Below are 17,341 nucleotides of genomic sequence, written 5' to 3'. Positions count from 1 at the left end.
AATAATGATAGTCATCATCTTAATAATGACACATACTACTTTTGTGGCCGCATTGCAGCTAAAACTCAACTCTGAATCCCCAACGTCCCTTCCTGTCCACACGTCCGAAGACATTCATTGAAACACACATGAGCATGAGTCTGATTTATGTATTAAATGGCTTATTTGCTCTGATTATATCTAATATATTGCATAATATGAGTATAAAGGTGACTAAGGTGTTATTTCACGCATAGAAGGCTATAATAATGGCAAACAGGTCTTGGCTTAGTGTGGGTTATGACCACAGCAGTAACCCGTGTTATTGTTATGTTTATCTCCAGCAATAAAAGCCTGTTGTTCCGGTGATCAAGTATGGCGCTTGTATGTTTCACTGAACATTACAACTTCACATTACATTACAACTGAAAATTATGTTTGTTGTTTTAGTGAGCATGTTTTATGATGACTTCATGGAATATGACAACAATACATTTCAAGGAAAATAGCACTCATGCGTAAGTGACTGATGGCATTCAAGCCTGCATACGTTACGAGACAGGTTTACCAAGTAACTTTAGATACAAACCAAAATAGAGGCGAGTTGAAGAAAACCTAATAAAGTGGAGGCAACGCAACACAAGCTGTTTTTAACTTGCTGATTGAACCGTGTACATGAATGAGGCATGGCTGAGCTGCCGCCATCTAGGAAGAGGCAGTCGCTCTGTGTGACTGGCCAATCACAGAACGTGAAGAGTGAATCCATAATGAGAACGGTCTTTAAACACATATACGGATAATGACAAAACGTACTCCTTCCACACTCGTATCCGGCAAAAACGCATTTTCGTTCCAGCCATATCATTTTTGGGAGGGGAAAGAATGTTGAAATAAGAACAAACTAAGGGTGCCAGGGGACTGAGGATGTACCTCCTCCTCCTCCTCTATAGTGCCATCCACCTCTTTCTGGTGTGAGCAGCAGCTCCCATGCAGAGAATGCTGGAAAGTAGAGCACCAAATTGCCTCGTATACAAGTTAATTGCAGTGGCAAACCATCACTAATCTAATGAGTGTCCGTTCCCGGGTTTCAGCCGCGCACCCTCTTCTTTCTTTGCCCTGAAAGGGAGGGGTGGGGGGGCAATTGTGGACCTCTGTAGAAAATGAATGATGAGTTTGTTTCACACAATAATACCAGCGGGGGTTGGGCTGGTCTCAATAAGTGGGTCAGTGTGCTGTAGAAAGAGGGCAGCACGGCCGACCCCTGTAAAAGGGGCGAAGGGTCTGTTTTGTATCTTCGTTTGAAAGCTGTATTGTGTTCTCAATCAGCTGAAATGTGTGGAATTTTATGAAAGTTACAAAATTGTCTTTGTTCCTCTTAAAGTAATATGAACTTACTTTTGGAACCCCCACCCCTCCATCTCTCCAAGCATTGTAATTGAGAACATCTGCACTTTTGGAATCGGATCGTTTGGTGTCAGCATGCATTGGTATGCAAACAATGTGAAAAGATGAGGTGCAGTGAGTGGGGAGACTGGTTTGCTTTCAGGAATGCCGGGGTCAGAGGTGAGAATGTGCACCCTACAGAGTCTCTTCAATCAGCTCAGGCTCTGTTACAGTGGACCCAAGCTGACCCTTGGGACCTTGTTAATTATGACAGGTGGTGATGTTGCATCTCTTATCTCTGAGGTGTCCTATAGTTCATATTTGAGCTTTTAATGGTTCTCAGCTGTTGTCTCCTCCTAAAGTTAACACTGTACTTCTCACACCATTTCCGGTTCTTACTGTATCTTACACCCAGTGCTTATGAACCTTATTGTGTTAATTTCTCCATGGCGTGGAGCCCTAAACCCTGATCTGGTGTGTTTTTACAAAGGGGTGTGTGGGCAGGATAGTGATAGCTGCTGTGTAAATGGTGTGACATCACCCCAGCACACCAATGAGCTCACCAAAGTAAGCAAATGTCACAAATCAGAGTACATCCAGTATGTTTTCTAGTTCATATATTTATTTGCATTTGCATTCTTCACCTCTCTTGACCACTGAATGGACTACAGTGTGTGTTTACCTCTGGATATGATACAACCTTGGAAAAACTGCAGAACAGATCACTTACAGGGGCCCTATCCTGCTCATTTCAGGGACTTCTGAAATGATCATGGATCCCAGTTGGGTTCTATAGGAAGTTGCTTTTAATGAAAAATTTACAGAAATTTTACAATCTACATGGGAGTTTGATTCCACCCTCGGCAATCTCTGTGTGGAGTTTGCATGTTCTCACCGTGCATGCATGGATTTTCTCCGGGTACTCCGGTTTCCTCCCACATTCCAAAAACATGCTAGGTTAATTGGCGACTCCAAATTGTCCATAGGTATGAATGTGAGTGTGAATGGTTGTTTGTCTATATGTGCCCTGTGATTGGCTGGCGACCAGTCCAGGGTGTACCTCGGCTCTCACATGAAGACAGCTGGGATAGGCTCCAGCATCCCAGCAACCCTCAGGAGCATAAGCAGTAGAAAATGAATGAATGAATGAATCTACATGGTACATGATAAATCTGCATTCTTCAGGTCTTGGCCAAAACTGTAGGATACGGCAGCCTCATCTGCCTAATTTGTTGCGATTGGTCAGGAGTACGATGTCTTTTGCGATATGCTGAATTCTTATGTGACGTCATGCATATAACGGTGGTTTGAACTCTGAAGGTCTTCACGATTTTAGCGAAGAATATTCAAAGTTTGGTCGTGTTGTAGCAGCTTATGGACATTTGACCTCCTCATAACTTTGGATGTGCATGTACTTTCATTGTGCTATACTACTTGATGGAAGTAGAGCTATTGTTATCTTACGCTCTTCTAAAATAACCTCACTCTACACACATATGGTACATCTCTCTAAATCCAGTACCGTCCTCGTGAGTGATCTCTTTGAGGGTGTGAACTGAAGTTTCACACTGTCTGATCATCAAACTTAGCCCGGAGAAGAGTCATCCCTTCCCCACGCCACCTCAGGCTGAAAGTAAAGGACGCCGTCGCAAGTCTGTGCGTTTGATGATAGCGCTGTTTTCCCAGTGTTGCTTTAGGAGCTGATTAATAATCAGGTGTCTGTAGAGAGGAAGAGGAAGGAAACAGTGGACATACAGTACGTTCTGCTAGTTGACAGACGCAGCAGGAAATAAGATTTTTGGAGCATATCTTTGAAAAGCTGTTCTATCTGTATGTATTGGTATGGAAACTCAAAGGAGTTGGAGTAGTTCAATCAGAAAAGGAGTAGCCCAGATCACTTTTGTGCTGCCATGTGAAGGTCATATGAAAAGAAGCACAGGCCTAGATATTATGGCTACTTCACTAGTCCCTTTTGCCATACTTACAGTGCTTGTAAATCAGTAAATTAATGGAAAAGCAATGATTTATCACACAAAGTTACACCGAACACACCTGTGTCACACTTGTATCCATTGTTGACAATGTGTGAATGAACGATGCCTTGAGTGCACAGAGATGAGGAAGTGACTGAAAGGTAGCCTCAGCGAGGATAGGTAAAAGATGCTAAAAGGAGGAACTGTGTTACTTATGGATGTGTTTCAGGCTGTCCGTGTTATGTTAGCATGTTGTTGCAGCTGTTGCAAAAATGGAGGAAATCATGTGCTTCAAAGCTTCCTGCTCTGGGCTAAACAGCTTCTTACCGAGTGCCAGCAGGAAATTAGAAAACTGGAAACAGCTTGTCATCATTTAGAACAAAAGCCCAACACAAAAGTAATGAGGCTTTTCACTGCATGTTAGAATGGATTGTGTGAATGGTATAGATGTGAGTTGATATGATTAACTAAATATTGCATTTTACAGACAGTATTTAGGGATGTTTAATATTTATTGTCATGCGTCAGGTTGAATTCGTTGGAGCGACAACACGATTTCACGGTTCACAACCTGCTTCAAAGACTGCACAAAGTCAGTTAATGTGCAACTTTATACAAACACTTTGAATACACAAGAAGTCCCAAGTCAAACTGCGAGGAGAGGAAAAGTTAATGGATAGGAAAAGTGAGTCAGAACATTTGCACAAATACATTGTAAATTTATAAACATAATATTTGCCATTTGCTTTGTTGGACTTTCAAACCATGGGTAGAAGTAAGCCATCAAGCCACTATCAAATATCTTCTAATGTGACATGTCATTAGTACTAATCCCCCAGGAACGCAATGCTTGACTCTTTGTAGAAAAAATTAAAAAATGAAGAATTTGTTTATTGAAGCATAGTAAATATAATATATAACAGTCTTGTGTAGCTAAAATACTTGACTGCAGTCCTTCCAGTCTCCTCTCACACAACAGTGAGGTCAGTGGTTTGTGGGTTTAACACAGATGACCTAGTGTGGGAACTGGGCCAGTCAAGCGCTGGTGCTGAATCTTGTGTATGCAAGGGTTTAGTTCTGTAAATCTGCCTTTAGCCCGTCTCCATTACAGTTACTTCATTTCTTCCATTACTACAGCATTGTTGAAATAATATGTTAACTTCTTGGAGAGTTTAGTAGCTAATGTATGCTCATCTTACTGGTTTTAGACTAAGAACTTCAATGCAATTCACTGGCTACATTGACACTTAGTTATGAACAGTATGTCTCATCAGAAGAGGCCTCAGTAGAGTTGAGGGCTACAAGGTAGTGACAAGGAAAACTGGCCCGACTGGCCTGTCAGCAGTGGGAAGTACCTGCATGTCAGCTTTCCTTCCTGCAGAAGAAACGTGTTTACAGTCGCCCCTGCCACTTTGTGCTTCCAATTTCACAGCTTCACTCTTATCGGTTTTTCAAAGTATGTTAACTCATTCACTGCCAATCACTGCGTCATTTCAAAACGTAACGTTGTATCGACGTCTTTTGCTTTTTTTCGCAAGGGCGACAGATCAAAGTCTTATACATCTTGTGTGTGAATTTCAGACTTTTAGGCAATGTATTTCTGTCCCAGTAGGGGGCAACAGTTCTGTTTTCCTCTGATCTGCGTGTTATGTTATGTTGTATTATGTTCTACATCGGTTATTTTGTCATCAAAATCTTTTTTTTCCCCGGGGTTTTTTGTTTTTTCTAGAAGTAAACATCTCTTTAGATGTTTGAGGTGTCACCATTCACCATTCTGCTTGACTTTGCTTCTCTGAAGAAAAAGCTAATTTTCTCTGGTTTATGGTCAAAATCTGGTGTTTTTGCTGAAACCACCATGTGTTCTTCTGCCGATTTATAAAGACCCCAAAAGGCTAGAAACAAACTGTTTTTTCTTCTGATGAGAGAAGAGAGTCTAAAGTTTCTTGACATAGTTTCAATGCTTATGTAGCCCTAAAACTCAATGATCTGTGGGTCTTGAAAGTTCAGCAAAAATGCCCCAAAACAGGCAGTATGGAGCTCTCTTCCCTGAAAATGGCTGGCAATCAATGAGTTAATGAATAAATCATGCTGTTTCGTAGTTGAATACGAATTTTTTTAGCTTGTTTACAGACTTATCTAGACATTGACCGACGACACTGGCGGGTCAAAACCTCCCAGCTTTCTATAGTGATTACCAGCTCCCATATGTTACTCTGGCTTTTCCTTTTTCCACTGTTACTCAGACGGAAACGTACCAGTTTGTTGACTTTCATGGCGGTTCAGAAGTGTAATAGCAGTCCAAAATAATAGCATACCAAGGTAATACAGATCCTAGTATACTTATATTTATGAGCCATACTGTAACAGTTTGAGTATAAATTGATTTGTTATGAGCTATTTTGGGAACCTATACCCCGCAATAAACGAGCAAACACTGTAGTAATCTAATAATATGACAAATGCATTTTTTTAAATGATCAATTCCATGAATTAGTTTCAAAGATAATCTTTTCTGAAGGCGGATTTTTGCAGCTGTTGTCTTGGATCTCATTAGGTGTTTTATTAGATCTTGCGTGTGTACTGGATGCATCTATGTGTTTGTGTGCACACATACACGCACTGACACACTTGGATGCCACCACTGTGTCTAATTAAAAGGAATGTCATCAAGTTTCGTCAACACTGCATGAAGATTTTAATGCCTCAAGGAGGATTTGTATGTTGATGAAATTTCGTGATCTCACAAACACTGACAAATGTTATTATATGTGTAAATGTTTATTCTGCTTGTCAAAAGTAGTAACCAACTTACTGATGCATAAAGAAGTTCCTGGAAAGGGTAAATGCTTGCATGTAAAGCAACGTGACAGAACAGTAACATAAATATGCACACACATACAGAGTACCTTTGGTTCAATTAGTTTCCCAGCTGTCTTGACTGTTGTCTACTGTTATTGAGTTTTTTTAATGGTGATTGTCAGAGTACACGTGTGGCCATAACTCACTGTGCTGAGATAAACAGAAAACTCCCAAACCTGTTTCCTGACATTCCAACTAAATGACATTTAGTGGTGCTTCTTCTAATCAACTCAGCTCAACTGAAGCCACTTATTTCTTTTCCTCATTGAGAGTAAGTCCTCTTGTCAAGTTATTTCCGTCGAACACCTCTTCTTTCTGCGTAGTCATTCATCACCAAGATTTAACACACGGTTCCACAATAACCGTCGTCTGTATTGGACACATTTGTGTTTATATTGCTTGCTGGGTTTGTGTCACAGCTTATTGCCCCATTGTTGTTATATTTTGTTTAATTGACACCTGTGTATGTTTATGTATATAGTAGAGGTAAAAATAAAACAATCATCCTCATCAACAAAGCAAGCAAATACTCCATCATACAGTATTTCTACTCAGTAAACCCCCTCTGTACTGAAACTGTTGTTCATGGGACTTCCAGAGCAGCACAACAGTTGTCCAAGAAATGGCTGAAGTGGAAGCGGCCAAGGGCGTGCTGGAGGGCCAAGCTGGGCGTCTGAGCCAAGAGGCGGAACGGCTACGCAAGCGAGCTCAAGAGCTGGAAAATGAAGTGGCCAAACTCAATCGCATCATCGACGATGCCAAACTGCAGGAGAGCAAGCTGGCAGACAGAGTCACACGATTGGAGGTGACGTGTTAACATGAGTCCATGTTGATTGGAAGCCACCCCTCATCTTAAAGTTCTTCCTTGATTTTCACAGAGAGAAAAGAAGCAGTTGGATGAGTCTTTAAGTGAGATTAAGGAGCAAGAAGAGGAGATGTCTCGTGCCAACCGAGCATTGACATTACGGCTTGAAGATGTGCAGGTTAAACGAGTGTGCTCAGCTTATTTTGTACATCCAATAAAGGCAAATCTGACTTTTTATCAACCTGACATGTTTGTGTGCTTCTGTAGAGGAATTTGTCCAAGCTCAGCAGCGAGCACAAGGAGTTACAGGAGAGGCTGCAAGAGGAGAGGGATCAGAAGGAGCAGTTTAAGAATATGAAGAATGACATTGAGGACGAGAGACGCCTGCTGGACCGAACGGTGGAGAAACTTCAGAAAGAGGCGAGTTGTACTGTCACAGCATTTCTTATGTATCATTTTTAAGTTTCAGTGACCCGAGAAGACAGTATTTTGAGAAGAAAATTTTCCTCCTCTCTTTAAGCTCCTTCCACAAAAATGTGTTTTGTCAGACATTACTGTACTGGACACTTAAAACTTGCACACTAACACAGCATGACCAACCATATTGTTTAGAAATTGTAAAAAATGTGTTTGCAACTTTCAGGGCAGGACTAATCATTTGACATGGTTATCGATCAATTGGTGGTGTGATTTAGAATATATGAGATTTTTCTCACAAACTCTCTTCAGTGCAATAATAATTTATTGACAGTCCCTAATAAACAAACAGTTAGTAAACTATATAACTAGTGCTTGAGCAGTGGCGGAGACTGGCATTTTCTATTGGGGTGGCCAAGGTGAGACCATTACTCACACGGGTAGCAATGAGTTGATACCTGAAATGTCTAGATGGCCAGTAGGGTGGCCAGAGAGTGACCAAGGTGGCCATGCCACTGCAGTTTGGGCACAGTGACGGGGAACTACCGCTGTAGCTATGGATCCGAATATCCAACATCTAACATGAAACTAACTTCACCATTGCACACTGCAGACATGTCTGCATGGTGTTGTTGCGTTTTCTTCTTCTTGTGGGTGGCGGGAGTGACAACCGGTTTTGAGGCGCATTACCCCACTTGGCATGTTGGAGTGTGGCTCAGAGTTATGATCGTTGTATGGCAACCGGATTGTGGCGGAAGATGATATTATCTGATCTTCAAAATACAGCGGATCAGCATCTGATCCCAATCCTGAACATCGGATCCCTAATATTTTTACAGATGCTGGAAATAATTGATTTGTACACATAAATAAATACATAATACAGGTTCTCAATAGTATTGGAGTGGGGCATGAAAAAGTATCTGTCCCCTGACAGAAAGACACTGAGAACCACAACCTTAAAATATACATGAACCTTAATGTTGACAAATATTTTCTTTTATCAACATTAAAAAAAAAAAGAACTTTAAATTTCCTACTTATTTCTTGCATGACCTGTTTTTTGTCCTTTGTGCCCTCAGATGAACGACATTGTAGATGCGTCCCAGTCGTCTACCCGAGAGCTACAGGAACAGATTGATATTTATAAGGAAAAGAACCGCAGAGAGCTGACGGAGCTGCAGAAGTTACTGAAGGAGCGAGGCCAAGAGCTTGACAAGTACCTACTAGCTGCCCAAACTCTGCAGGAAGAGGTATACAGCGTTGTATATTTATGTCATTGAATGTAGCACACAACTTCCATGTTAAGGTTGGTCATTATTAGCGGGGCTGACAACATATGAGCCATTTTTGTAATGCTGTATGTGGCCGCTATGCTATAATGGTCCAACTTAACATCTCTTCACCACAGTGCATTGTTTGCACTGGAGTAAGTCATCCATGACAGCACTTTGGAATGTTGGGAATGTTTTTGTTTAAAGCAAAAATAGATGAATGTGAATAATTAGTGTTAGAATGGGGACTGGATGTTTATCGTTTCATGTATTCATTCAATATTAACCTAAAAAAAGTGTAGTTGGGACATGTATTTTTTGCATTGACCACACTCCCCCGGTTTTACAATTCATTGAAGGTGTAAGTGTGAGCATGACATCTAAAGTAACACACTCTTGCGAAACAGTTTCTTTGTACTATTTATTTCATATCCTACTCAGTTCAGGAAGAGGTGTTTACCCGTTTCCTCAAAACCAAACAGGAATAATTATTGATTGTGAATCATTTTACTGAATCATTCTACTTTTCGGCAGTTGTCAAGCCCTTTCTAATTGACATTACTACCACCTATAGGACTGGAGTAGGATCTGGTTGACCACAAGACAAGACCAGGATTTAAGTTTCAATCATTTGTACCATTTCCCCCCTGGAATAAGGATTTAGGATGGAGAACTATCTCCTGTAGTGTTTAGTCATTAGTCGCAGCCTCACTAATATGGATGCTTTTCATGGATACCAATACTATAGACTGCAGAGAGTGTATGGTATGGTACCACAGTATTTATGGCTTTAACAAAAGCGTTAATCACAGTATCTTAATCAACAAACTATAATGTTTTGGAATCAGAAGGTCAATACTGGGACCAAAACTATGAATGTGAGTGTGAATGGTTGTTTGTCTATATGTTCCCTGTGATAGCGGGGATAGGCTCCAGCATCCCTTCCATATGTCCTATTGAGGATAAGCGCTATAGAAAATGGATGGATTGATGGAATTGATGGCGAAGACATTGACAGGGTGAATGAAAATACACTTCTAGGCGTTATAATAGACAGGAAAATTAGTTAAAAATTCCACATTAAAAATATATAACATAAAATGGCAAGAAATACTTACATACTGAATAATGGCAAATTTGTACTGCACCAAAAATAACTCCATTGTTCTCTGGTATTACCATATCCAACTTCTTGTGGGGATTAACTGTAAAATACACGTCACTCAATAATTGTACTACAAAAAAGATCAATTAGGATAATCCACAAGGCTACTTATAAAGAGAACACACCAACCCTTTTATTCCAGTTATTAAAATTTGTTGACCTGTTAAACCTTCAAACTGCTTTTAAAATGTAATTTAAAACACATATGCCTTCAGCATATCAATATGTTGAATCCAATTATGGAACAGGTTTAGTACAGAACTCAAACAATGCACTAAAATGAAAGTTTCAACGAATGGTACAAGCAGTTGATGTTTACAGAGTATAATAAAGAAGAATACTGAACAACAGGGAAATACCTGCTGTGTTTTACAAACCTCAACATCATTCCAGCACATTCTTATATGGCGTTATGTATTAGAAATTGAAGGGGTAGGACTGAATAAGCTCAGTCACAGTTTCATTGAGAATTGTAATATGTGATGTACACCGAAGTAAAACATATGGGTGTTGAAATAAAATCAAACCATTACCACAGATAAGGTCATCATCCAGGTGCTTCCCTTCGGTCTTCCTACATCTACGCTGATGACATTTTGTCCTGCTGAACAACACAGGAAGTAGTGGGAGGATGTCCAAGTTTGTGATATCATTGTTGTGAGAGCTGTGCTGGCTGGATTCATGTCCTTCCTTTTGTTCTCCGATGTCTGCTTTTCCAACTGCTGTGTGATTCCACATGTGAACTGGCTAGACATTTGAATGAGCTATGGCTTTACATAGTGGTATTATTGGGAGGAGTATTTCATCATTGAATGATGATTTTCATTATTGCATGTATCATGTATCTATACTTATGCTATCAACTTTTTGCTTGTAGCTGTCCCACCGAGAGGAGGACCTGCAGCAGTGTCAGCAGGAGCGTGACAATGCTACACTCAGAGAAAAGGTGTTGGAGAAAAAGGTTAATGAACTAGAAGTCTATGTGCAGACCCACACTCGTACCAAGGATGATAGGACCAGACAGATCAAACTCATGGAGGTATACCTCTTGAATTACATATCATATTTTTCATAACAACCAAATCATGTAGGAACAAATGGATGTGACTGGATTCCTTTCCAGGACAGAATTGCTCAGCTGGAGCTGGACTTGGATGAGGAGCGCCAGAATGGAGACCAGCTGATGGACAGGCTAGACCGAGGTCGAGAGCAGGTAGACAACTCAGCACATTTTCATTTTCAGCGGTCACCTGTTCATGCTCATGTTAGCTCACACCAGCTGTGTTTCTGTTCCATCTCGACCTGTAAATAATATCCAGATGTCATTCCCCGTTTACATCATGTCCTCAGCCACTAATATGTGAATGGCAGATGCATGTACTCCATTCACAACTCTTTCAGGCGTCCTTTTTGCTTTTATGTGTTCAGTAGTGCTTTTCAGTGTACATGCACACACACACTGGGAGGCTAACGGGACTGGTTGTTGCTTTGCAAGATGGTCTTGTGTAATCTCTGAGGTTGGCAGTCTGCCAGCCACAAAAGGAGCCATAAAAGCCAAAATATGCTGGTGGGTTTCAGGTTGCCGAGTAACAAAGATTATTTTGTCCTATTTCATTCTGAGAACAAATTACATTTTCATTATATTAAAAATAAATAACACATGCATACATTATTAATGCAGGTACGTACAACCACAATACGAATAATAATAATGTTACAATGCAGTGGAACCTTGGTTAACATCATTAATTTATTCCAGAAGGTCTGACTCTAACCGAAACAGCCACTAACCAAATAAATTTTTAATCCAAATAAAGCCAAAAATGTTAACACAATCTTTTTGTAGTTTTACAATGACAAATATAAATACAAATAAATGATTAATGAAAGGGATAAATAAACATTTAAGGTGACTTTTACCTTAACAAGACACAATCTGTCACACAGTATGTGCTATATTATACGCTAACCGGAAAATGTACGCTAACCGAGGCAAAATATTGGAGTACGTACATGTTTTATGTTAACTGAAAAACACGCTAACTGAGGTCCTATATTTAAAACGTTTTCATATAAATTTATTAGTCTTTTACTATCTAGTAGGGGTGTCAGAAGACAGTCAGTTCATGAGATGAGACGATATACAACACTGGGTGTGCCAGAACGAGAGAAGACAAGATATTAGCATTACAAAGAAAAGTACAATGAAAAAATATTCATTCATTCATTTTCTACTGATTTTTCCTCATGGCTGAAAAATATATAATTCCATCCATTTTCTATACCGCTTATCCCCATTAGGATTGCGGGGGGTATGCTGGAGCCTATCCCAGCGGACACCCTGGACTGGTCGCCAACCAGTCACAGGGAATACAGTATATAAGTCAATCTACCTTTTTAATTGTTTACCTTGCATTGATCCTCATGAGGACAAAGAGACTGTATGACTGACAGAAGGCCTCACACCGTTCATGCCGTTGTTCTATGGAACTAATTAGCCAAGTTGCTGAAACCAATTCACTGTTTGAAGGCGGGCGATGAGGAAAACAGAGATGCATACATTATAAGTATTTTATTTATATAAATGTAAATAAATATAAATGTAATAATACATGTAAATATACAGTGAAGAAAATAAGTATTTGAACACCCTGCTATTTTGCTATTTCTCCCACTTAGAAATCATGGAGGGGTCTGAAATTTTCATCGTAGGTGCATGTCCACTGTGAGAGAGATAAACTAAAAAGAAAAATCCAGAAATCACAATGCATGATTTTTTAACAATTTATTTGTGTGATACAGCTGCAAATAAGTATTTGAACACCTGTGTATCATCTAGAATTCTGACCCTGAAAGACCTGTTAGTCTGCCCATTAGAAGTCCACCTGCACTCCATGTATCATCCTGAATCAGATGCACCTGTTTGAGGTCGTTAGCTGCATAAAGACACCTGTCCACCCCATACAATCAGTAAGACTTTAACTTGTAACATGGCGAAGACCAAAGAGCTGTCCAAAGACACCAGAGACAAAATTGTACACCTCCACAAGGCTGGAAAGGGCTACGGAGCAATTACCAAGCAGCTTGGTGAAAAAAGGTCCACTGTTGGAGCTATCATTAGAAAATGGAAGAAGCTAAACATGACGGTCAATCTCAATCGGAGTGGAGCCCCATGCAAGATATCACCTCGTGGGGTCTCAATGATTCTAAGAAAGGTGAGGAATCAGCCCAGAACTACACGACAGGACTTGGTCAATGACCTGAAAAGAGCTGGGACCACCGTTTCCAAGGTTACTGTAGGTAATACACTAAGACGTCATGATGTGAAATCATGCATGGCACGAAAGGTTCCCCTGCTTAAACCAGCACATGTCAAGGCCCGTCTTAAGTTTGCATATGACCATTTGGATGATACAGAGGAGTCATGGGAGAAAGTTTTATGGTCAGATGAGACCAAAATAGAACTTTTTGGTCATAATTCCAATAAGCGTGTTTGGAGGAAGAAGAATGAAGAGTACAATCCGAAGAACACCATCCCTACTGTGAAGCATGGGGGTGGTAGCATCATGCTTTGGGGGTGTTTTTCTGCACATGGGACAGGACGAGTGCACTGCATTAAAGAGAGGATGACTGGGGCCGTGTATTGTGAGATTTTGGGGAACAACCTCCTTCCCTCTGTCAGAGCATTGAAGATGGGTCGTGGCTGGGTCTTCCAACACGACAACGACCCGAAGCACACAGCCAGGAAAACCAAGGAGTGGCTCCGTAAGAAGCATATCAAGGTTCTAGCATGGCCCAGCCAGTCTCCAGACCTGAACCCAATCGAAAATCTTTGGAGGGAGCTCAAACTCCGTGTTTCTCAGCGACAGCCCAGAAACCTGACTGATCTAGAGAAGATCTGTGTGGAGGAGTGGGCCAAGATCCCTCCTGCAGTGTGTGCAAACCTGGTGAAAAACTACAGGAAACGTTTGACCTCTGTAATAGCAAACAAAGGCTACTGTACCAAATATTAACATTCATTTTCTCAGGTGTTCAAATACTTATTTGCAGCTGTATCACACAAATAAATTGTTAAAAAATCATGCATTGTGATTTCTGGATTTTTCTTTTTAGTTTATCTCTCTCACAGTGGACATGCACCTACGATGAAAATTTCAGACCCCTCCATGATTTCTAAGTGGGAGAAATAGCAAAATAGCAGGGTGTTCAAATACTTATTTTCTTCACTGTAGATATTATTATTTTAAGTTGTTATGTGATTAATTAATGTATTTAATGTATCGTCCCCGGGCTAGTTGGGCTTGTACCTGTACTATTTACACATGAAATTAATTTTTCATTTGCAGCAAGGCTTGTCTTCTTATCACAAAACAAAACAAATGATATCATTAAGTTGCTTCCTATCCATAAATCCCTGTATATTTCTGGCCTTTGCAGACCTCTAACCTCATTAGATTGTGCAAGATAATGACGTTACATAAGACACTACCCATTGAGTCTAATCATGTGGACTGTAAGATGATGAGTTTGGCAGGTTCGTTTCAGTGTACTGAACAGATTCACAGGCTTTAACCAAAAGCGGCCAGCACTTTTTTCTTCCATCAGACTTAGTGTAGTTCAGTACAGACTTGAAATCTTCTTAAACTTCTAAAAAAAAAAAAAAAATCTTGGCAAAGACTAATGAGTGGCATTGGTTCAGTGTGAGACTCAGGTCGGTTGTCACGGCAACACTTGAGCTTTGAGCAGCCCGAATGCTTGCAGTGTTTGCCTGTGTGATTGCATGCATAACACACACACACACTCATTCATACAGGAATGTACTTTTAATATGTGTATACAGTAGCATAAGGGCTGTATGGGCTGTATGGCTATGGAGGGCGGCGTGTGTGCACGGCTGCAGCGGAGGCAGCAGGAGGAACACCTGCGTCTCTCCTGGCACCAGGTGCTCCTCTCTGTCTAAATGAGAGTAATCTCCCCTCTCCTCTCCCGTCGTCTCTCACAAAGCAGATTAGTTTCACCGCATGTTCCAGTCTGCTGATTCAGCTCCCTCAAGCGCCGCGCTGGGTGCACCGCTTTATAGGACTCCATCGCTCATCACAGCGGCCCTCTGTCACCCACTAATTGGCATAAAATATCGCCAATCCTAAGCTCCCGTCATGGAGAAAGAACCTTCACCGCTGAATCGATTGGTGCTCTCCCTCGCTTTGCTTTCAATTGGACTCGCTGAGCATGTAGTGGTCTCCTGATAGAAAAGAAACATGATGGACGGGATTTGTTTATTACAGTGAAGAAAATAAGTATTTGAACACCCTGCTATTTTGCTATTTCTCCCACTTAGAAATCATGGAGGGGTCTGAAATTTTCATCGTAGGTGCATGTCCACTGTGAGAGAGATAAACTAAAAAGAAAAATCCAGAAATCACAATGCATGATTTTTTAACAATTTATTTGTGTGATACAGCTGCAAATAAGTATTTGAACACCTGTGTATCATCTAGAATTCTGACCCTGAAAGACCTGTTAGTCTGCCCATTAGAAGTCCACCTGCACTCCATGTATCATCCTGAATCAGATGCACCTGTTTGAGGTCGTTAGCTGCATAAAGACACCTGTCCACCCCATACAATCAGTAAGACTTTAACTTGTAACATGGCGAAGACCAAAGAGCTGTCCAAAGACACCAGAGACAAAATTGTACACCTCCACAAGGCTGGAAAGGGCTACGGAGCAATTACCAAGCAGCTTGGTGAAAAAAGGTCCACTGTTGGAGCTATCATTAGAAAATGGAAGAAGCTAAACATGACGGTCAATCTCAATCGGAGTGGAGCCCCATGCAAGATATCACCTCGTGGGGTCTCAATGATTCTAAGAAAGGTGAGGAATCAGCCCAGAACTACACGACAGGACTTGGTCAATGACCTGAAAAGAGCTGGGACCACCGTTTCCAAGGTTACTGTAGGTAATACACTAAGACGTCATGATGTGAAATCATGCATGGCACGAAAGGTTCCCCTGCTTAAACCAGCACATGTCAAGGCCCGTCTTAAGTTTGCATATGACCATTTGGATGATACAGAGGAGTCATGGGAGAAAGTTTTATGGTCAGATGAGACCAAAATAGAACTTTTTGGTCATAATTCCAATAAGCGTGTTTGGAGGAAGAAGAATGAAGAGTACAATCCGAAGAACACCATCCCTACTGTGAAGCATGGGGGTGGTAGCATCATGCTTTGGGGGTGTTTTTCTGCACATGGGACAGGACGAGTGCACTGCATTAAAGAGAGGATGACTGGGGCCGTGTATTGTGAGATTTTGGGGAACAACCTCCTTCCCTCTGTCAGAGCATTGAAGATGGGTCGTGGCTGGGTCTTCCAACACGACAACGACCCGAAGCACACAGCCAGGAAAACCAAGGAGTGGCTCCGTAAGAAGCATATCAAGGTTCTAGCATGGCCCAGCCAGTCTCCAGACCTGAACCCAATCGAAAATCTTTGGAGGGAGCTCAAACTCCGTGTTTCTCAGCGACAGCCCAGAAACCTGACTGATCTAGAGAAGATCTGTGTGGAGGAGTGGGCCAAGATCCCTCCTGCAGTGTGTGCAAACCTGGTGAAAAACTACAGGAAACGTTTGACCTCTGTAATAGCAAACAAAGGCTACTGTACCAAATATTAACATTCATTTTCTCAGGTGTTCAAATACTTATTTGCAGCTGTATCACACAAATAAATTGTTAAAAAATCATGCATTGTGATTTCTGGATTTTTCTTTTTAGTTTATCTCTCTCACAGTGGACATGCACCTACGATGAAAATTTCAGACCCCTCCATGATTTCTAAGTGGGAGAAATAGCAAAATAGCAGGGTGTTCAAATACTTATTTTCTTCACTGTATTTCCAGAAATACACCACTGTTGGAAATGCTGATTAGAAACCAAGGGAACTACACCATCAATGGGACTACACTGACTCTATTGCATGAATGAATTGCTGAATAGAAATGAGAAAGATGGCGGCACGGCGGTCGAGTGGTTAGCGCGCAGACCTCACAGCCAGGGTTCAATTCCACCCTCGGCCATCTTGGAGTTTGCATGTTCTCCCCGTGCATGCGTGGGTTTTCTCCGGGTACTCCGGTTTCCTCCCACATTCCAAAAACATACTAGGTTAATTGGCGACTCCAAATTGTCCATAGGTATGAATGTGAGTGTGAATGGTTGTTTGTCTATATGTGCCTTGTGATTGGCTGGCGACCAGTCCAGGGTGTACCCCGCCTCTCGCCCCAAGACAGCTGGGATAGGCTCCAGCACCCCCCGCGACCCTCGTGAGGAAAAAGCGGTAGAAAATGAATGAATGAATGAAATGAGAAAGATGTTGTGTTTCTTTTCATAAACATGGGCAATACTGTACACACATGCCTTTCGCTATCACAGCTACATGTTGTCCACCATTGCGTCACCGAGAGGTGATGCCGAGGTCTCTAGTAACGTCGC

General features: G+C 41.2%; 1 protein-coding gene across 1 annotated transcript in view; it reads left to right on the top strand.

The window, feature by feature from the left end:
* Positions 1-17,341, top strand: part of cgnl1 (cingulin-like 1) — a 36,014-nt gene that overhangs the window by 15,011 nt on the left and 3,662 nt on the right. The window contains exons 9-14 of the mRNA XM_058089170.2: positions 6,793-6,999; positions 7,073-7,177; positions 7,267-7,419; positions 8,499-8,669; positions 10,733-10,894; positions 10,979-11,068. Of these exons, the coding sequence (XP_057945153.2) occupies positions 6,793-6,999; positions 7,073-7,177; positions 7,267-7,419; positions 8,499-8,669; positions 10,733-10,894; positions 10,979-11,068 (888 nt within the window). The remainder of the gene's footprint in view (positions 1-6,792; positions 7,000-7,072; positions 7,178-7,266; positions 7,420-8,498; positions 8,670-10,732; positions 10,895-10,978; positions 11,069-17,341) is intronic.

The sequence above is a fragment of the Doryrhamphus excisus genome, linkage group LG13 (assembly GCF_037039965.1).
Source record: "Doryrhamphus excisus strain RoL-2023G ecotype Guam linkage group LG13, RoL_Dexc_Guam_v1.1, whole genome shotgun sequence".
NCBI lineage: Eukaryota > Metazoa > Chordata > Actinopteri > Syngnathiformes > Syngnathidae > Doryrhamphus > Doryrhamphus excisus.
The sequence above is the reverse complement of the archived record's forward strand: the minus strand, read 5'-3'. Positions and strand labels throughout refer to the sequence as shown.